The sequence below is a fragment of the Eretmochelys imbricata genome, chromosome 3, assembly GCF_965152235.1.
Source record: "Eretmochelys imbricata isolate rEreImb1 chromosome 3, rEreImb1.hap1, whole genome shotgun sequence".
Taxonomy (NCBI): Eukaryota; Metazoa; Chordata; order Testudines; family Cheloniidae; genus Eretmochelys; species Eretmochelys imbricata.
The window spans coordinates 90,752,960-90,768,316 of record NC_135574.1 but is presented as its reverse complement, the minus strand read 5'-3'; the positions used below and the strand labels follow the sequence as shown (position 1 = coordinate 90,768,316).

General features: G+C 41.8%; 1 protein-coding gene across 1 annotated transcript in view; it reads right to left on the bottom strand.

The window, feature by feature from the left end:
- SLC35F1 (solute carrier family 35 member F1) overlaps window positions 1-15,357 on the bottom strand; it is a 387,317-nt gene that overhangs the window by 136,271 nt on the left and 235,689 nt on the right. The window contains exon 2 of the mRNA XM_077811721.1: window positions 11,716-11,891. Within this exon, the coding sequence (XP_077667847.1) occupies window positions 11,716-11,891 (176 nt within the window). The remainder of the gene's footprint in view (window positions 1-11,715; window positions 11,892-15,357) is intronic.

The window sequence follows — 15,357 nt, the reverse complement described above, 5'->3', positions numbered from 1 at the left end:
GGCCAGAGGAAAAACCCTTTCACCTGTAAAGGGTTAAGAAGCTAGGATAACCTCGCTGGCACCTGACCAAAATGACCAATGAGGAGACCAGATACTTTCAAAGCTGGAGGGGGGGGAGAAACAAAGGTTCTCTCTGTCTGTGTGATGCTTTTGCCGGGAACAGAAAGGAATGGAGTCTTAGAACTCAGTAAGCAATCTAGCTAGATATGCGTTAGATTCTGTTTTGTTTAAATGGCTGATAAAATAAGCTGTGCTGAATGGAATGTATATTCCTGTTTTTGTGTCTTTTTGTAACTTCAGGTTTTGCCTAGAGGGATTCTCTGTGTTTTGAATCTGATTACCCTGTAAGGTATTTACCATCCTGATTTTACAGAGGTGATTCTTTTACTTTTTTTTCTATTAAAATTCTTCTTTTAAGAACCTGATTGATTTTTCATTGTTCTTAAGATCCAAGGGTTTGGGTCTGTGTTCACCTATGCAAATTGGTGAGGATTTTTATCAAGCCTTCCCCAGGAAAGGGGGTGTAGGGTTTGGGAGGATTTTAGGGGGAAAGACGTTTCCAAGAGGGCTCTTTCCCTGTTATATATTTGTTAGACGCTTGGTGGTGGCAGCAATAAAGTCCAAGGGCAAAAGGTAAAATAGTTTGTACCTTGGGGAAGTTTTAACCTAAGCTGGTAAAAATAAGCTTAGGAGGGTTTTCATGCAGGTCCCCACATCTGTACCCTAGAGTTCAGAGTGGGGAAGGAACCTTGACAGACCACAAATCCTGTAGTTAGTGGCACAAGCATTCGGACTGCACCCACATTGTGAAGTGCAGGCTCAGACTAACCACTGAGGATGTGTGTCCTCAACCAGGTTGTCACTGAGGATTTGTGACCTCGATCAGGCAGTCACAGGTGCAAATATTGAGATTTGCCCCACAGTTCAAAGGCTGGCACATTTTACAGGTTGGCTTATTCCTTCACCCACTTACTTCCCTGGTCCTTCTTGCATGAACAGAGAGCAACAATACCCGAAGTCCAAAGGTGCAAACAATTCGATGTTTATTGGGGTGAACTTCCAGCAAGCATGATTCCAGTTTCCTTTTTCCTTATTTTTGAATCCCTTGGGGTCTCCCAAAACCTCTCCCATCTCCTTCTCAATCTCATCCCAGGTGAACCCCTGCACCTGGTATGGGCCCTGATTCTTCCTTATCCATTTGTTCAAAAAATCCGTTACCCCAGCTTGCCAGAACCCGCAACTACCATCACGAGAGTTCGCCATACCCCCTCCAAGCAGCTGCGCGGACTGTTGGGAAGGGGGACTTACAGGCTGCCACTCACCTATCCAATGCGATGTATCCAAGTCCCGGCACCAAGATGTTAGGGGGCTTATTCCTTCACCCACTTACTTCCCTGGTCCTTCTTGCATGAACAGAGAGCAACAATACCCGAAGTCCAAAGGTGCAAACAATTCGATGTTTATTGGGGTGAACTTCCAGCAAGCATGATTCCAGTTTCCTTTTTCCTTATTTTCGAATCCCAACTTACTTCCTGTTTGCCCCTAATTTATATAGTAATATTCTTAGCTATACGTTAACCAATCATTCTACTGAAATTTAACTAACCAATCCTAACATACTCTAACATGATTAGCTAACCAATTATATCCCACCACAATAATTAGATTACACCCAGCAAAATTAATTATACAGCCAGACAGAGACCATGCAATAAACAATAGCAAAGTGGGAACTATAATGACAAAACAATACAGAAGTGAGGATTTCACAACTACATCTATAAAGACATAAGAGTTTCCCAGCTGTGTCTATTGATAAGTGAGTTCTTACCAGACAGAAAACTATCAACCTCAATTTCCTTTTACATCTTCTAGGCACTTCCCTTTCTCTGGAGGTGATAGGCACTATCAGGATAGGATTGTATTCCTAACAGCCCAATAGCACCTTCTTTCAATGTGACTAGTTTGGAATGTAAGGATGTGACCGGTTGCTTCCCAGCTTATGGCTGCCTCTGTTGCTTAGCCAAAGGCCTTAGCCTAAGAACAGGGCCTCAGACTGTCACAGTAAGAGAAGGACCTTACACTGGCAGACAGTGATTTTGATTCTTTCTTTTATACCTCTAACTAGCCAAGTGATAAGAATACAACTAAATTCTTAAAGTACAGGCCTTTACAGACAGGCCTGAATATCTATATCCTAACACTGGGCCTATCTGATCATGTTTGCACCATGATGTAGCACTGTCATCACAAGTTGAACTAGCATCAGGACAAAAACATGACAGCACAGTGTTATGCCAGGATTATGTTTTGGTTCTCCGCAACTCCATCAGACACATTAGAATCTCCCTCTTCCTCCTAACTTACATCTTTGGATGGCAGAGGCAAGTGGGAGGGTATGTTAGTCCTTTCCCCCCACTCCTCTTCTTTTCCTGACAGCTGAGATGGAAGGAGGGACCTTGGTAGTGCTTCTCAACTTGTTCAACTCTTCCTTGCAGCCTCCCTTGCATCAGACTGTGCTCCTTTCAGCAGCATTCCACTCACCCTGACAGAGATCAAGTGAAACAAGAGCACTGGTCTCTATATGATCTATATGCAGGACCCCACAGAAGAAGCGTAACTGGTACTGGGAAAACACCACCATGGTCAGATCTTGGCTCTATTCCTTGGGGATCATCATGGCTATTTGAGCATTTGTACCATTATTGCATGGCACACAGCATTCAGACACACCATTACTGTTCATACATAACTGCTACAACCAGAATCAAAGAGGAGTCCTTTCAATATTTACTACTATCTGTATCACATGATGTTTGTTACACCCATGATTTACTCAAATAATATGCAAAAAGAAAAGGAGTACTTGTGGCACCTTAGAGACTAACCAATTTATTTGAGCATAAGCTTCACGAAAGCTTATGCTCAAATAAATTGGTTAGTCTCTAAGGTGCCACAAGTACTCCTTTTCTTTTTGCAAATACAGACTAACACGGCTGTTACTCTGAAACCTGTCAAATAATATGATGCAACAGGATGGAAATGCTATGGTGTGCTACCATCTCTAGGATCAAAGGGAAAAAAACACTTTTTTTTTAAAAGATGGGATGCAGGACATGGATTTAGACAGCAAGTGTGTGTAAGCTAAGACTCAGGGGGACACCATCTTCAAATCAAAGTGATAAAAAGAAGGTAGGTAAAGCAGCTCAAAATCATCAACACCTATGCCTAATGTCTAGGGCCAGTATTCCTCTCTGTAAGTGCATATTTATAATCTACTAAATCTGCTAGCAGAGCAAAAGGCACCTGATGAAAACTGACTAGAGCCCTGAGATGTTTGGTCCCTCATGTGGATGAAAAGGATGCAGAGGCCTATGTAGTCCTAGTTTGTGTATCTTGGTGGAATAAAGGCAGCCGACAAATGACAAGCCCTCAGGGTAAAAGAAAACTCCCAACTGAGAGGAGGCAAAAATAAAAGACACTCAAAAAACCAATCAGTCAAAATAAAACAGGAGAAAGGTCAGGGTTAATGTGTTTACCCGCTCCTCTCACATATGGTGTGGAATAAATCTTGTTCCATTGAAATCACATCATTTTCTGTTCTGTGGGTGAAGAAAATTAATAAAAGATATCTTTCCATTTATGGGAAGGGAAATTTTCTACGGTAATTAGAAAAGTATCTCAAAGGAATAGAATCTGCAAGTCCTTTACAAATTATACATACAGGAATCATTTCATCCACCACTGAACTGCAGCCACTGCTTGAGTGGAACAGAAACTGTTGAGGTTTTTGCAAAAAGAAAAGGAGTACTTGTGGCACCTTAGAGACTAACCAATTTATTTGAGCATAAGCTTTCGTGAGCTATAGCTCACTTCATCGGATGTGGAAAATACAGAAAATGTTTTTATACACACAAACCATGAAAAAATGGGTGTTTATCACTACAAAAGGTTTTCTCTCCCCCCACCCTACTCTCCTGCTGGTAATAGCTTATCTAAAGTGATCACTCTCCTTACAATGTGTATGATAATCAAGGTGGGCCATTTCCAGCACAAATCCAGGTACCCCCCGCCCCCCAACAAACCCACTCTCCTGTTTTGTAATTTGTTTGCATTCTGCACTGGAATCAAATCAAAACCTTTTGAATATTTTGTGCAAAACCAACGTGCATTGAAACATTTGTTTCCAAACTGAAAACCAGACTTCTTCAACTTGGATCTCTCACTCTTTCCCATCAGAAGTGACTAGAAAGTCCTGGACTGCAAAAACCTTCCCACTGAAAACTTTAGCCAAATCAATATGCCTCCACAAAATGTTTTGGCTTTGACAAAAACAGCCTATTTAGACAAAACCACATTTTATTGATAATGTTCCTGCATGTCCCAGCCACATTATTATGTGTGACCCAAACACAGAGGTGCCAACTGTGGGGAAAGCTCCTTGGATGTCTATTAGGGTAGCCTATGCAATCCTAGCTATAGGATCTGGCCCTTAAGAAATTAAAAGATAAATGCAGTTTTACTACTAGAATAAAATTGACCAATAGAAGACATAGTTGTTTTGACTGCTCACCAAAGGGCAGATGCACAGTACAGTGAAATAGAGCAACTCCTGTAAAGGTTGTCTTTTCATTCAAACACACTGTAGAAGAACCCATATGAGTAGCAGGTAAATTAGGAATACACATATTAAGACACTGAGGTTATAGGTCAAATCCAAGAAGGAAATCGATATAAAATAAACCTTCCAATAACATGTGGCATGACTTCAGCTGCTAACAGTCTCACAGGAGGCTAAAACTCATTTTCCATGGCACAGGTCAAATCTGGTTATATGCCAAATCTAAGACATTACAGTGCCTCTAGGAAGAATTATATTTCCATTGATGTTTGGCATGACCTCATCACTTAGCACTGTTAAGAAGGAGGATTCATCCAGCTTTATATACATTCAGACAACCCCTCTGAATCAGCAAGTTATTGCCCTGATTTTTCCACTCCTATGCATGCTAGGCAGGACATACTGAGCAAGTTGTCTTATTTAAATCATCACAGAGTAAGGCGCTACTCAGTATGAGTAAAGGCAGAATCTGGGCCCCTGAGATTGATTTTTTTCCCTTCTGTTCAAAATAGATACCTACTATTCTCTCGTCCCTTAATTATTTTACAGTGTTAGTATACGTGTTATATTCACTTTTAACATACTTGGTGGCTTTTAGAAAGGATTCATTTTTGCCTACAAGCTGCTGATGCCTCCACCACAATGTTGACTGCTGACAATTAACACCTCTTGGGCCACTATGCACAGTTTCCCATTTATTGCTTTTTCAGGTGCTAAAGCTGATCTTCCCAGGTTTCTTTTCCATCGCTCCACTTCACTAACAGAAGGATGATTACGTCTCTCTCTCGTCCTCATTGTGTAGTCACCTCGAACACAAATGAGTATCCACAAGTGTCATGACAGGATCCCTCTAAGCAGATTCCTTTGCAGATTAGGGGGCAGAGCTGTGAAAAGATGAGGTACAATCTTTTTCCTCGACACAGAGGACAAAAAATAGGTTTTGGCACAACAGTGAACAAAATAAAAATGGGCATGACAGCAAGTTATCCAGGAAGGAAGTGCTACATGCTGTAGATTTCATTAATATTTATCACAGTTTTGGAAAAATCAGTTAGATTATACATAATGATATTCAGTCATTTTATGATATTGCATTAACAACATTTATTGTTATAACACTGATTTAGCTACATGCACACAAAGAAATTGAAAGGAAAAATTTAGAACTTAATACTTCAATACTGGTACTTCAGTAAGGGTGTGCTAATGTTAGCTGTAGCGTGTGTGCATTCTAAATAACTAATAAGCTTAAAGTTGGTCTCTTGTGGAAAATGGAAGGCTGACTTGTATGATTTTGTGAAAAAAAGATTCCTAAGCGAACAAAAAATCCCCCAAGCAAAATAATTGAGATAGTCAAGAATTTTCCCATCAGAATGTGATTCTGATGGAAAATACAGCCTCTTCAGAATTGAAATTTTGCATAGGAAACTCTTGATTTTACTGAAAATATTTGATTTTCCTGATAGAAAAATCAAAATGAAATATTTCATTTTGGGACACTGATCCAAATCAGAATATTTCATATTTCATTTTGTCAAACTGATCCAAATTATTTTGTTTCAAAGCATTGCAACAAAAAAATAAACTGCCTTTCCATATCACGGTGTTGCCTTATAGGAGTTGTAGCCACGCGTCTATTCACATAGTCAAAATTAAACAGATGCTTGAAGTGCTTTGCTGGACTGGGGCCTGAGTATTCAGCATTTTGTAGGATTAGGCCCTATCAAGGTTCCTTCCCCAATCTGAACTCTAGGGTACAGATGTGGGGACCTGCATTAAAGACCCCCTAAGCTTATTTCTACCAGTTTAGGTTAAAAACTTCCCCAAGGTACAAATTTTGCCTTGTCCTTGAACCCTATGCTGCCACCACCAAGCATTTTAAACAAAGAACAGGGAAAGAGCCCACTTGGAGATGTCTTCCCCCAAAATATCCCCCCAAGCCCTACACCCCCTTTCCTGGGGAAGGCTTGATAAGAATCCTCACCAATTTGTACAGGTGAACACAGACCCAAACCCTTGGATCTTAAGAACAATGAAAAATCAATCAGGTTCTTAAAAGAAGAATTTTAATTAAAGAAAAGGTAAAAGACTGTAAAATCAGGATGGTAAATACCTTACAGGGTAATCAGATTCCCTGTAAATACCTTACAGGTAATCTGGAGTACTGTGTCCAGTTTTGGGCCCCACACTACAAGAAGGATGTGGAAAAATTGGAAAGAGTCCAGCGGAGGGCAACAAAAATGATTAGGGGACTGGAACACATGACTTATGAGGAGAGGCTGAGGGAACTGGGATTGTTTAGTCTGCGGAAGAAAAGAATGAGGGAGGATTTGATAGCTGCTTTCAACTACCTGAAAGGGGGTTCCAAAGAGGATGGCTCTAGACTGTTCTCAGTGATGGCTGATGACAGAACAAGGAGTAATGTTCTCAAGTTGCAGTGGGGGAGGTTTAGGTTGGATATTAGGAAAATCTTTTTCACTAGGAGGGTGGTGAAACACTGGAATGCGTTACTTAGGGAGGTGGTGGAATCTCCTTCCTTAGATATTTTTAAGGTCAGGCTTGACAAAGCCCTGGCTGGGATGATTTAGCTGGGGATTGGTCCTGCTTTGAGCAGAGGGTTGGACTAGATGACCTCCTGAGGTCCCTTCCAACCCTGATATTCTATGATTCTATGATTCAAAACATAGAGAATCCCTCTAGGCAAAACCTTAAGTTATAAAAAGACACAAAAACAGGAATATACATTCCCTCCAGCACAGCTTATTTTACAAGCCATTAAACAAAAGAAAATCGAATGAATTTTTTAGCTAGATTACTTACTAACTTTACAGGAGTTGGAAGGCTTGCATTCCTGATCTGTTCCCAGCAAAAGCATTGCACAGACAGCCCAAACCCTTTGTTGTCCCCCGCTCCAGATTTGAAAGAATCTTGTCGCCTCATTGGCCATTTTGGGTCAGGTGCCAGCGGGGTTACCTTAGCTTCTTAACCCTTTACAGGTGAAAGGATTTTGCCTCTGGCCAGGATGGATTTTATAGCACTGTATACAGAAAGGCGGTTACCCTTTCCTTTATATTTATGACAGGCCCATAAGAAGTTTTAAGAATAGATAGGGAATTCCTTGGTTGGGAGGATCTCCAAGCCTCAGCAGCCATACCCAGTTGTGGAAAGAACAGTCTCAGACAGATTATACTTTAAGCAAATTTGAAATACTGCATTTGGTACCCAGATATGAAGGTGTTGGACATCCTATAAAAACCTAAGACTGACAGACAGCTAGATCCTTAAACATGTCCAGAAGGAGAGTGGAGGAGCTCATGCCTTTTCCTTCTACAGGAAATCAGTATTTTTCCTCTTTCTAGATCGATGCAGATATCTAGCATGCTAGAAAGCACAATTCTAACTGTTCATGCTAACTGCTGTTGTGAAAATGTAGGGCCATGGAGCATGAGGCCACATTTATGGTGTTGTTTTACTATGTAGTAGCAGGGACAGATTTTCAGCTGGAATAAGTTGGTGTAGCTCCATTGTCTTCAATATAGCTATGCTGATTTACACAAGGTGAGGATCTAGCCCTGAGTATTTTACACAAAGTTAAAATAAGCAATACAGTGGAGCTATTTATTGTGGCTAAAATAGCCGTGCCACTCTAAGAGGTAAGAGGGAACAGGAAGGCTGATCTGGAAAGATGGGGGTGGGTGGAGGGAAGGAAGTGAACACAGGTGCTAGCAAGACTGGAGATAGAAGTGGGCTATTCAATATGGCAGGGGGGAATTTTCCCCTTTACTGGAAAGATTGTGGACAGTCAGAGAAGGCCAGTCCACAGGGGATTCAGGACAAATCTAGATTTGGAAGAGTTCAGTAAAGAAAGGGGAGTCCCACTCAGGGAAGTTAAGGATGCCCCCAAAGAAGTTACTGGAAGCAAGTGTTGCAGTTCCTCAGTGAAATTCTGTTTAGTTTCTCAAGTGAATGCCTCTATATATGCCTATATATTCCTCCCAATCCATTCAGAAAGCAAAAAAAAAAAAAATAGGGATGACGTTATTTTTGACTTTTACAAATGTTTTCATGGTTTGTTTTCTGAAAGAGAAAGATGGGGTCATTTAAGAAATCTTAAATTTTGCATATGAAATAGAAGAAGCTAAGCTAGAAAGAAGTTTTCTGATGTGCCCGGCACTTGGAGTTGAATCAGTCTGTACAAAATTAATACAATTACTATGTGGTTTTCATCTGTTAATGATGCCAAACAATTAGAGCTGCTAGAAAAACTGTTCTAGTCTAACACACAAATAAAGAATTGAAATAAATACACAAGCAAAAAACCCAATGTGGGGATTGTTAGGAGCAAAGCCATATTTAGGCCTGACAGAAGCCTGCTGTGGATTTTAAGAGTCTGTTCTGATAATGTTTAACAGCATAAGTATAAGTAGAACTACGTATGTGTAAGAAATTCCAGAGTATGTGAGAAGAAAAGAAACTAACTGAAAAAAGCTAGAAAGGACTGGATTGAACTAACACTATATCTGTACTGGTCAGGAAGGAGAATTAACATGGGAATGAGAGACTAATTCATATGTCTAAAAAAAGATAACAAAAACTTATTTCAGCTTGTGTAACAAAGGGAGGTTGAAACTGTACTGTCCAGTGCGGAAGGTGACTGTGATGAGTTTGTCCTAATGAGCTTCCCACTTGTAAGTAATTGATCACTACTTGCTGAGTGTTTTGCCTTAATAGATATTTATTAGACCCATCTGCTGAGTAAGTGAATCCCAATCCAACAGGGTTTTGTCACATGGCAGTATTAAATGGGCAATAAATGAAATGGCCATGTGCTGCTGTAGTGCTCTGTAGGAATTTTATGGAATGTGCTTGGATTACCGCTCTCCCTTCTTCTCTGTCCATTCCTTGTCCAGGATTTTTCTGGGCATCCTGCCAATTCCAAACATTCCTTCCTGATAGCCTCTGCTCCAGGCTATTCAGTGGGTGCCCTCCAACTCTTGCCGTCATTCTTCTCTGGACCAACTTTAAATAGCAGCCTAATTTAAACACCTTCCATGACCACTGTCCCTCTGGGTCATGCTACCTCAACACCTATGCCCTCTCGTCTAGAATAATTGTTCATATGGCACCAAGTCCTACCCACTCCCAACTTACTTCATGAAGGCTCTTCCCACTGCCACCAAACACTGCTAAGTGAAGGAAATGAGGATGCATTCAAATCCCACTACATCAGGACTTGCAAGGTTTGGCTTAACTCCCCAGCTCTGCTACAGATTTCCAGTATTACCTTGGGCAAGTAACTTAATCTTTCTGTGCCTCAGTTGCTCATCAGCCAATATTAGCATCCCCATTTTACATTCTCCCAGCCTTTGTCTATCTTGTTTACTCAGCCTGTTAGCCCTGCAGGGCAGGGACAGTCTCCTACTGGATGATCGTTCCGGTCATGGTGCATTAAGTGTTGGTTTGTGTACCAACAGTCTAATCCACAAAGTTAATACTTCTTTCTTTCATTTTATACTAGATACCTGTCCATCTGTGGATGGGCCAATTACCAAACTTTCATACCTCAGGCAAAACCATACATTTTTGGCACATTATTTTCAAATTGTGTTAGGATCTTCTGGGGAATTATGTTTTACGTATTGGTCTTCATAGAAAGTTTTAAACAGTTTCAAAACTCAATGTGTGATAGACACGATAATAGTGTTCTAAATCTAAATGTGGAATGGCATCACAGGATATGTCCCAACATAGGGCAACATTTAAAATAAAAAAGATATTACCTCGCCCACCTTGTCTCTGCAGTATTTGGTAACATTTTCAAAAACACTTAAGTGCCTTGAGAGACCAAATCTCATTGAAAGTCCTTACTCACTTAGGAGCCTAAGTCCCGAGTTACTTTTGAAAATGAGACTTTTAGGCTATAACAATTCTGTAAACTGTTTGGTAACAGTTGTGCAAGATCTACACTTGCACTTTCCAGAACAACAGTTTAACCACGGTTTTCCAGAGAGCCTTTGATAATGTTTCCCCAAACCAAACTGAACTGGGAAGGCAAAGAAAGGCTGAGCAGCAACTTCCTGGAGAGAATTCCTAAGGATTGACATTCTCAGAGATGAGCATTCACCCGTTCTGAACATTTTTAATAGATACCAAGTTTTAGAACACTCCAAAACTTTCCAACTTGCAATCTAGACCTAAATGAAGTGTAGGAAACAGGAAGAAAGGAGCAGGAAGAATGTTCACATGGAAATAATCAGGCAGAAAGGATACAGATTTTTCTTTCACACAACACTACTGTATTTGTTATTTATTAAAATAGTCCTTTCTAATGAAAGTTTTTTTCCCTTTCATCCAGAAAGTATATAATTTTTAATGTGTTGTGGAAAAAAGGATTAGTTGATATACATAGAATAAGAATGTCATTAGATGCTTTTGGAAATTTTACACTTTAGCCATTCAAGAGCCTATGTTCCATTTTTAGGAGCCCAAAGCTCATTTTAAAAAAGGATTTATGAAAATAGCTTTGGGCTCCTAAATCATTTAGGTGTTGCAACGCTAAGCACGGCAGTGCCTAAATACCTTTTAAAAGATCTAGGCCTTAGTCGAATTGAATGAAAGGCAATGGAACTTAGGCTCCTGAGTGAGTTAGACGCTTTTAAAAAACAGGATTTGAGTACTTTGGAAAATGTTGTCCACAGTGACTAGATCAGAGGTCCCCAACCTGTGGGCTGCGCCCCCCTAGAAGTGTGTGAAGGAATGTTCAGTGGGGCATGGCTGGGGCCTGGGCCAGCCCCCATGGGGGGGCAGGGTGGGAGCACCATGCAGCTCCGCTCCTGGCCCTGGCCGCCGGGGCACCAGAGGCTGGCACCAACCCCCCGGGGGGAGGCTCCGCTCCCACCCCCACCTCTGGCCCTAGCCTTGGTGCCCTTACCCCTGTCTGTGTCCCTCCCTCCCAGAGCTGTGGCCCTGCTCCTGGGCCTGGCTCCAGGGAGCGGGACGGGGGGGTGGGATAAGTAAAAAGTTTGGGGATCCCTGGACTAGATTCTACAAAATCGCTTACAGAAGCTACCTCCCTTCCAAAGAATGGTACTTACCTTGTCTGACAGCTAGTGTAGTGGTGTAGACCAAAAACAGGAGGATGTAATTGAGGAAGCTCTGAAAAACAGGAGTGTTGGCATGGAAATCCTCTGACAAATACTTGCTGGTCAGGCCAATGCCACAGATAAGAAGGGACAAAACCTGGCCAAGAGCCACAGACAGCAAGAGCTCCCTAAAAGAAACAAGAAAAAACACAGACATAAAACACTCAGCCTCTCAGCCATCCAAGAAATTCTTATCCTCCTCCGAGGAGTGTAAATCCAAATGAAAGTGTTAAAACATGGGAAGAAACATGATGCCCTTGATCTGTAATGTACCCGGAGGAGTTGTCTAATAAATATTACCATCTCTTTCCTCAGCATTTACTGAAATACTTACCAAACACACTGGCTTTTGTTCATGTATTATAAAAACCTCTTGATTATGGAAGAATAACTGTGAAATTTCATGCACACAACACAAGGGAAAGATTTGGTGGATATGGGCCCATATAGTCTTAAAACTTCCTCGCCCCTTTCCCCAGGTTTGCTTGTGTGTGTCTCAAAGGAAAGGCCCAGGAATATAATTTCACATTTGCAATACAATGGAAGTGTATAGCTGTCCCAGTATTTAGTATGTGTCTCTCTGTATACACAACCAAATAGAGAAAAAACCCCATTTTATCATGTTTCTAGATCTACATTTTTATAAAATAAAATGTATGAATGTACTGGCTTCCTTCGTTTGTTCTTTCATCTCATTTCCATTTTGCTTTCATTTCTTTCCTTCTACTGTGTATCTTTTCTCCAATCTTTTTCACCTTCTTGTTTCTCTTCTCCACTCTTTACTTTTCTGTGGATTTTTCCTCTTTGAAAAAATTCTTTTCATCACTTCTTTTTCTCCAAAAAACTTCCTTATCTGAACTGGCCTCTTGCTTCAGTTTATCCTTCCATTCCTCATCCCCACCATTTGACTTTTTCTTCCTCCATATTCCTTCTTTCTTCTGCCTCCCCCGCTCCTGTCCAATACTCTGCCCTCTTCCCTCCCCCCTGCCCCACCATGATCTCCCTCAGCATCCTCATCAATTTCTCCTTCCTGCCCATCCAGTCCCGTTTCTTTGTTATCTCTTTGCACCACAGTTCACTTCAACCCAGATAAAGAACATTCAAGTGTTACTTGCTTGTGCTTCCAGCTTTGTTACAGGATATTCTACACATGCAACATGGGCATCATTTTTTGAAAAATGTACCCGTGAGACAAGTTTACTGAGACCATACCCAGACACTATTTTGTCCCTACAGTTGTGCTGATGCCAAGTCTATTCCATGTCTGTGTCCTGCTAGGGGTGGGGGTGGGGTAGAAGCAGGGGGGACAGGCAAGGCAGCACGTCAGTGTGGAACACTGTTCATCTGTGATGAAAATCTTTTTGGTACACCACCATTTCCAAATATTAAAAATCTTTCAATGTTGTTTCCCTCTCCCTGCCATATCTCCCTCAGAGTGACTGAATATTTGGCAGCTGTGAAGAGGTAGGCTACAAAGACCCCTTTCTTAGTAACCTCAGGTGTCAGATGTTTCCCCCTTTCTCAAGCAATCCTCCTTCTACTGTGTCTTGGTGCCAGTCATGGTATGAAACAACCAAACAGGCCCAGGGAAGCACAAGCTGTTGTGTAGCACCTTCTCCCCCTTTCCCCTGCCCATCTCCCTCTCCCACACCAAAAAAAACCAAGCAATCTGACAGAGAGTATGTCACAACCTTCACTGTGCTAGATCCTGCACTCTTCAGGAAGATTTTGGATTGGTGGAATCTAAGATCATGTGACGTTGCACTCCATATGCTTTAAGAAAATATGCTTATGAATGTGAGTATGATGTAACTGGAATATGCTTTATGCAAAAGGTGTCTAGTAAGGTATCATTACAAAGCTTATAATCTACTGAGTGTATTCATCTTATTTGTTTGCATTTATTATTTCTATGTCTGGAGTTAGGAAAATAAGATATAAATTTGTATCACTGATGTAAACATATTAAGTGGAGGCCATGAAGGGTGCTTCAGAAACAATCAGTTATAAATGGCCTTAGTTACTTGAAAGCCTTCCTGTGTATGTGTGGGCCAGTCCATCGGGAATAGAGACTTGGGTCTTACAGTGATATGTGACCATGTCACCTGATAATGAAATCCATCTTAAATCTGGTACTTTTCCATTTAGAAGGCGGGATGGGGACCCAAAGAGACAAAGGATTCCCACCTTGTGCCAACGCTATAAAAGGGGGTGGAGCAGGACAAAGGAGGCTGTCAGTCATGAGAAAACCCCTTCTTTCCACCTAAGATGTGAGTACGATGCTGGAACTAACAAGGACTATACCAGGGGAAAGAATAGGACCCAGATTAGGAAGAAGTCTAGTCTGTAAAAGAAGCTTATTGGAACATCTCTGAGAGTGAGCTATTACCTGTAATCAGTTTCTTAATGTATATGGGGAAAGCAGTGGATGTGATCTATCATGACTTTATCAAAGCTTTTGATATGGTCTCCCACTGTATTCTTGCCAGCAAGTTAAAGAAGCATGAACTGGATGAATGGACTATAAGGTGCACAGAAAGTTGGCTAGATTGTCGGGCTCAACGGGTAGTGATCAACGGCTCGATGTCTAGTTGGCAGACGGTATCAAGTGGACTACCCCAGGGGTCGGTCCTGGGGCTGGTTTTGTTCAACATCATTATCAATGATCTGGATGATGGGATGAATTGCACTCTCAGCAAGTTCGCAGATGACACTAAGATGCGGGGAGAGGTAGATAAACGGGAGGGTAGGGATAGGGTCCAGAGTGACCAAGACAAATTGGAGGATTGGGCCAAAAGAAATCTGATGAGGTTCAACAAGGACAAGTGCAGAGACCTGCACTTAGGAAGGAAGAATCCCATGCACCGCTACAGATTGGGGACTGACTGGCTAAGCAGCAGTTCTGCAGAAAAGGATGTGGGGATTACAGTGAACGAGAAGCTGGATATGAGTCAGCTAGCGTGTGCCCTCATTGCCAAGAAGGCCACCAGCATATTGGGCTATATTAATAGGAGCATGCCAGCAGATCGAGAGAAGTGATTATTCCCTTCTATTTGGTACTGGTGAGGCCACACCTGGAGTATTGTGTCCAGTTTTGGTCCCACCACTACAGAAGGGATGTGGACAAATTGGAGAAAGTCCAGCAGAGGGCAATGAAAATGATTAGGGGGCTGGGGCACAAGACTTACAAGGAGAGGCGGAGGGAACTGGGGTTATTTAGTCTGCAGAAGAGTGAGGGGGGATTTGATAGCAGCCTTCAACTACCTGAAGGGGGGTTCCAAAAAGGATGGGGCTAAGCTGTTCTCAGTGGTGGCAGCTGACAGAACAAGAAGCAATGGTCTCAAGCTGCAGTGAGGGAGGTCTAGGTTGGATATTAGGAAACACTATTTCACTAGGAGGGTGGTGAAGCACTGGAATGGTTTACCTAGAGAGGTGGTAGAATCTCCATCCTTACAGGTTTTTAAGGCCTGGCTTGACAAAGCCCTGGTTGGGATGATTTAGTTTAGGGGTGGCCAACCTGAGCCTGAGAAGGAGCCAGAATTTACCAATGTACATTGCCAAAGAGCCACAGTAATACGTCAGCAGCCCCCCATC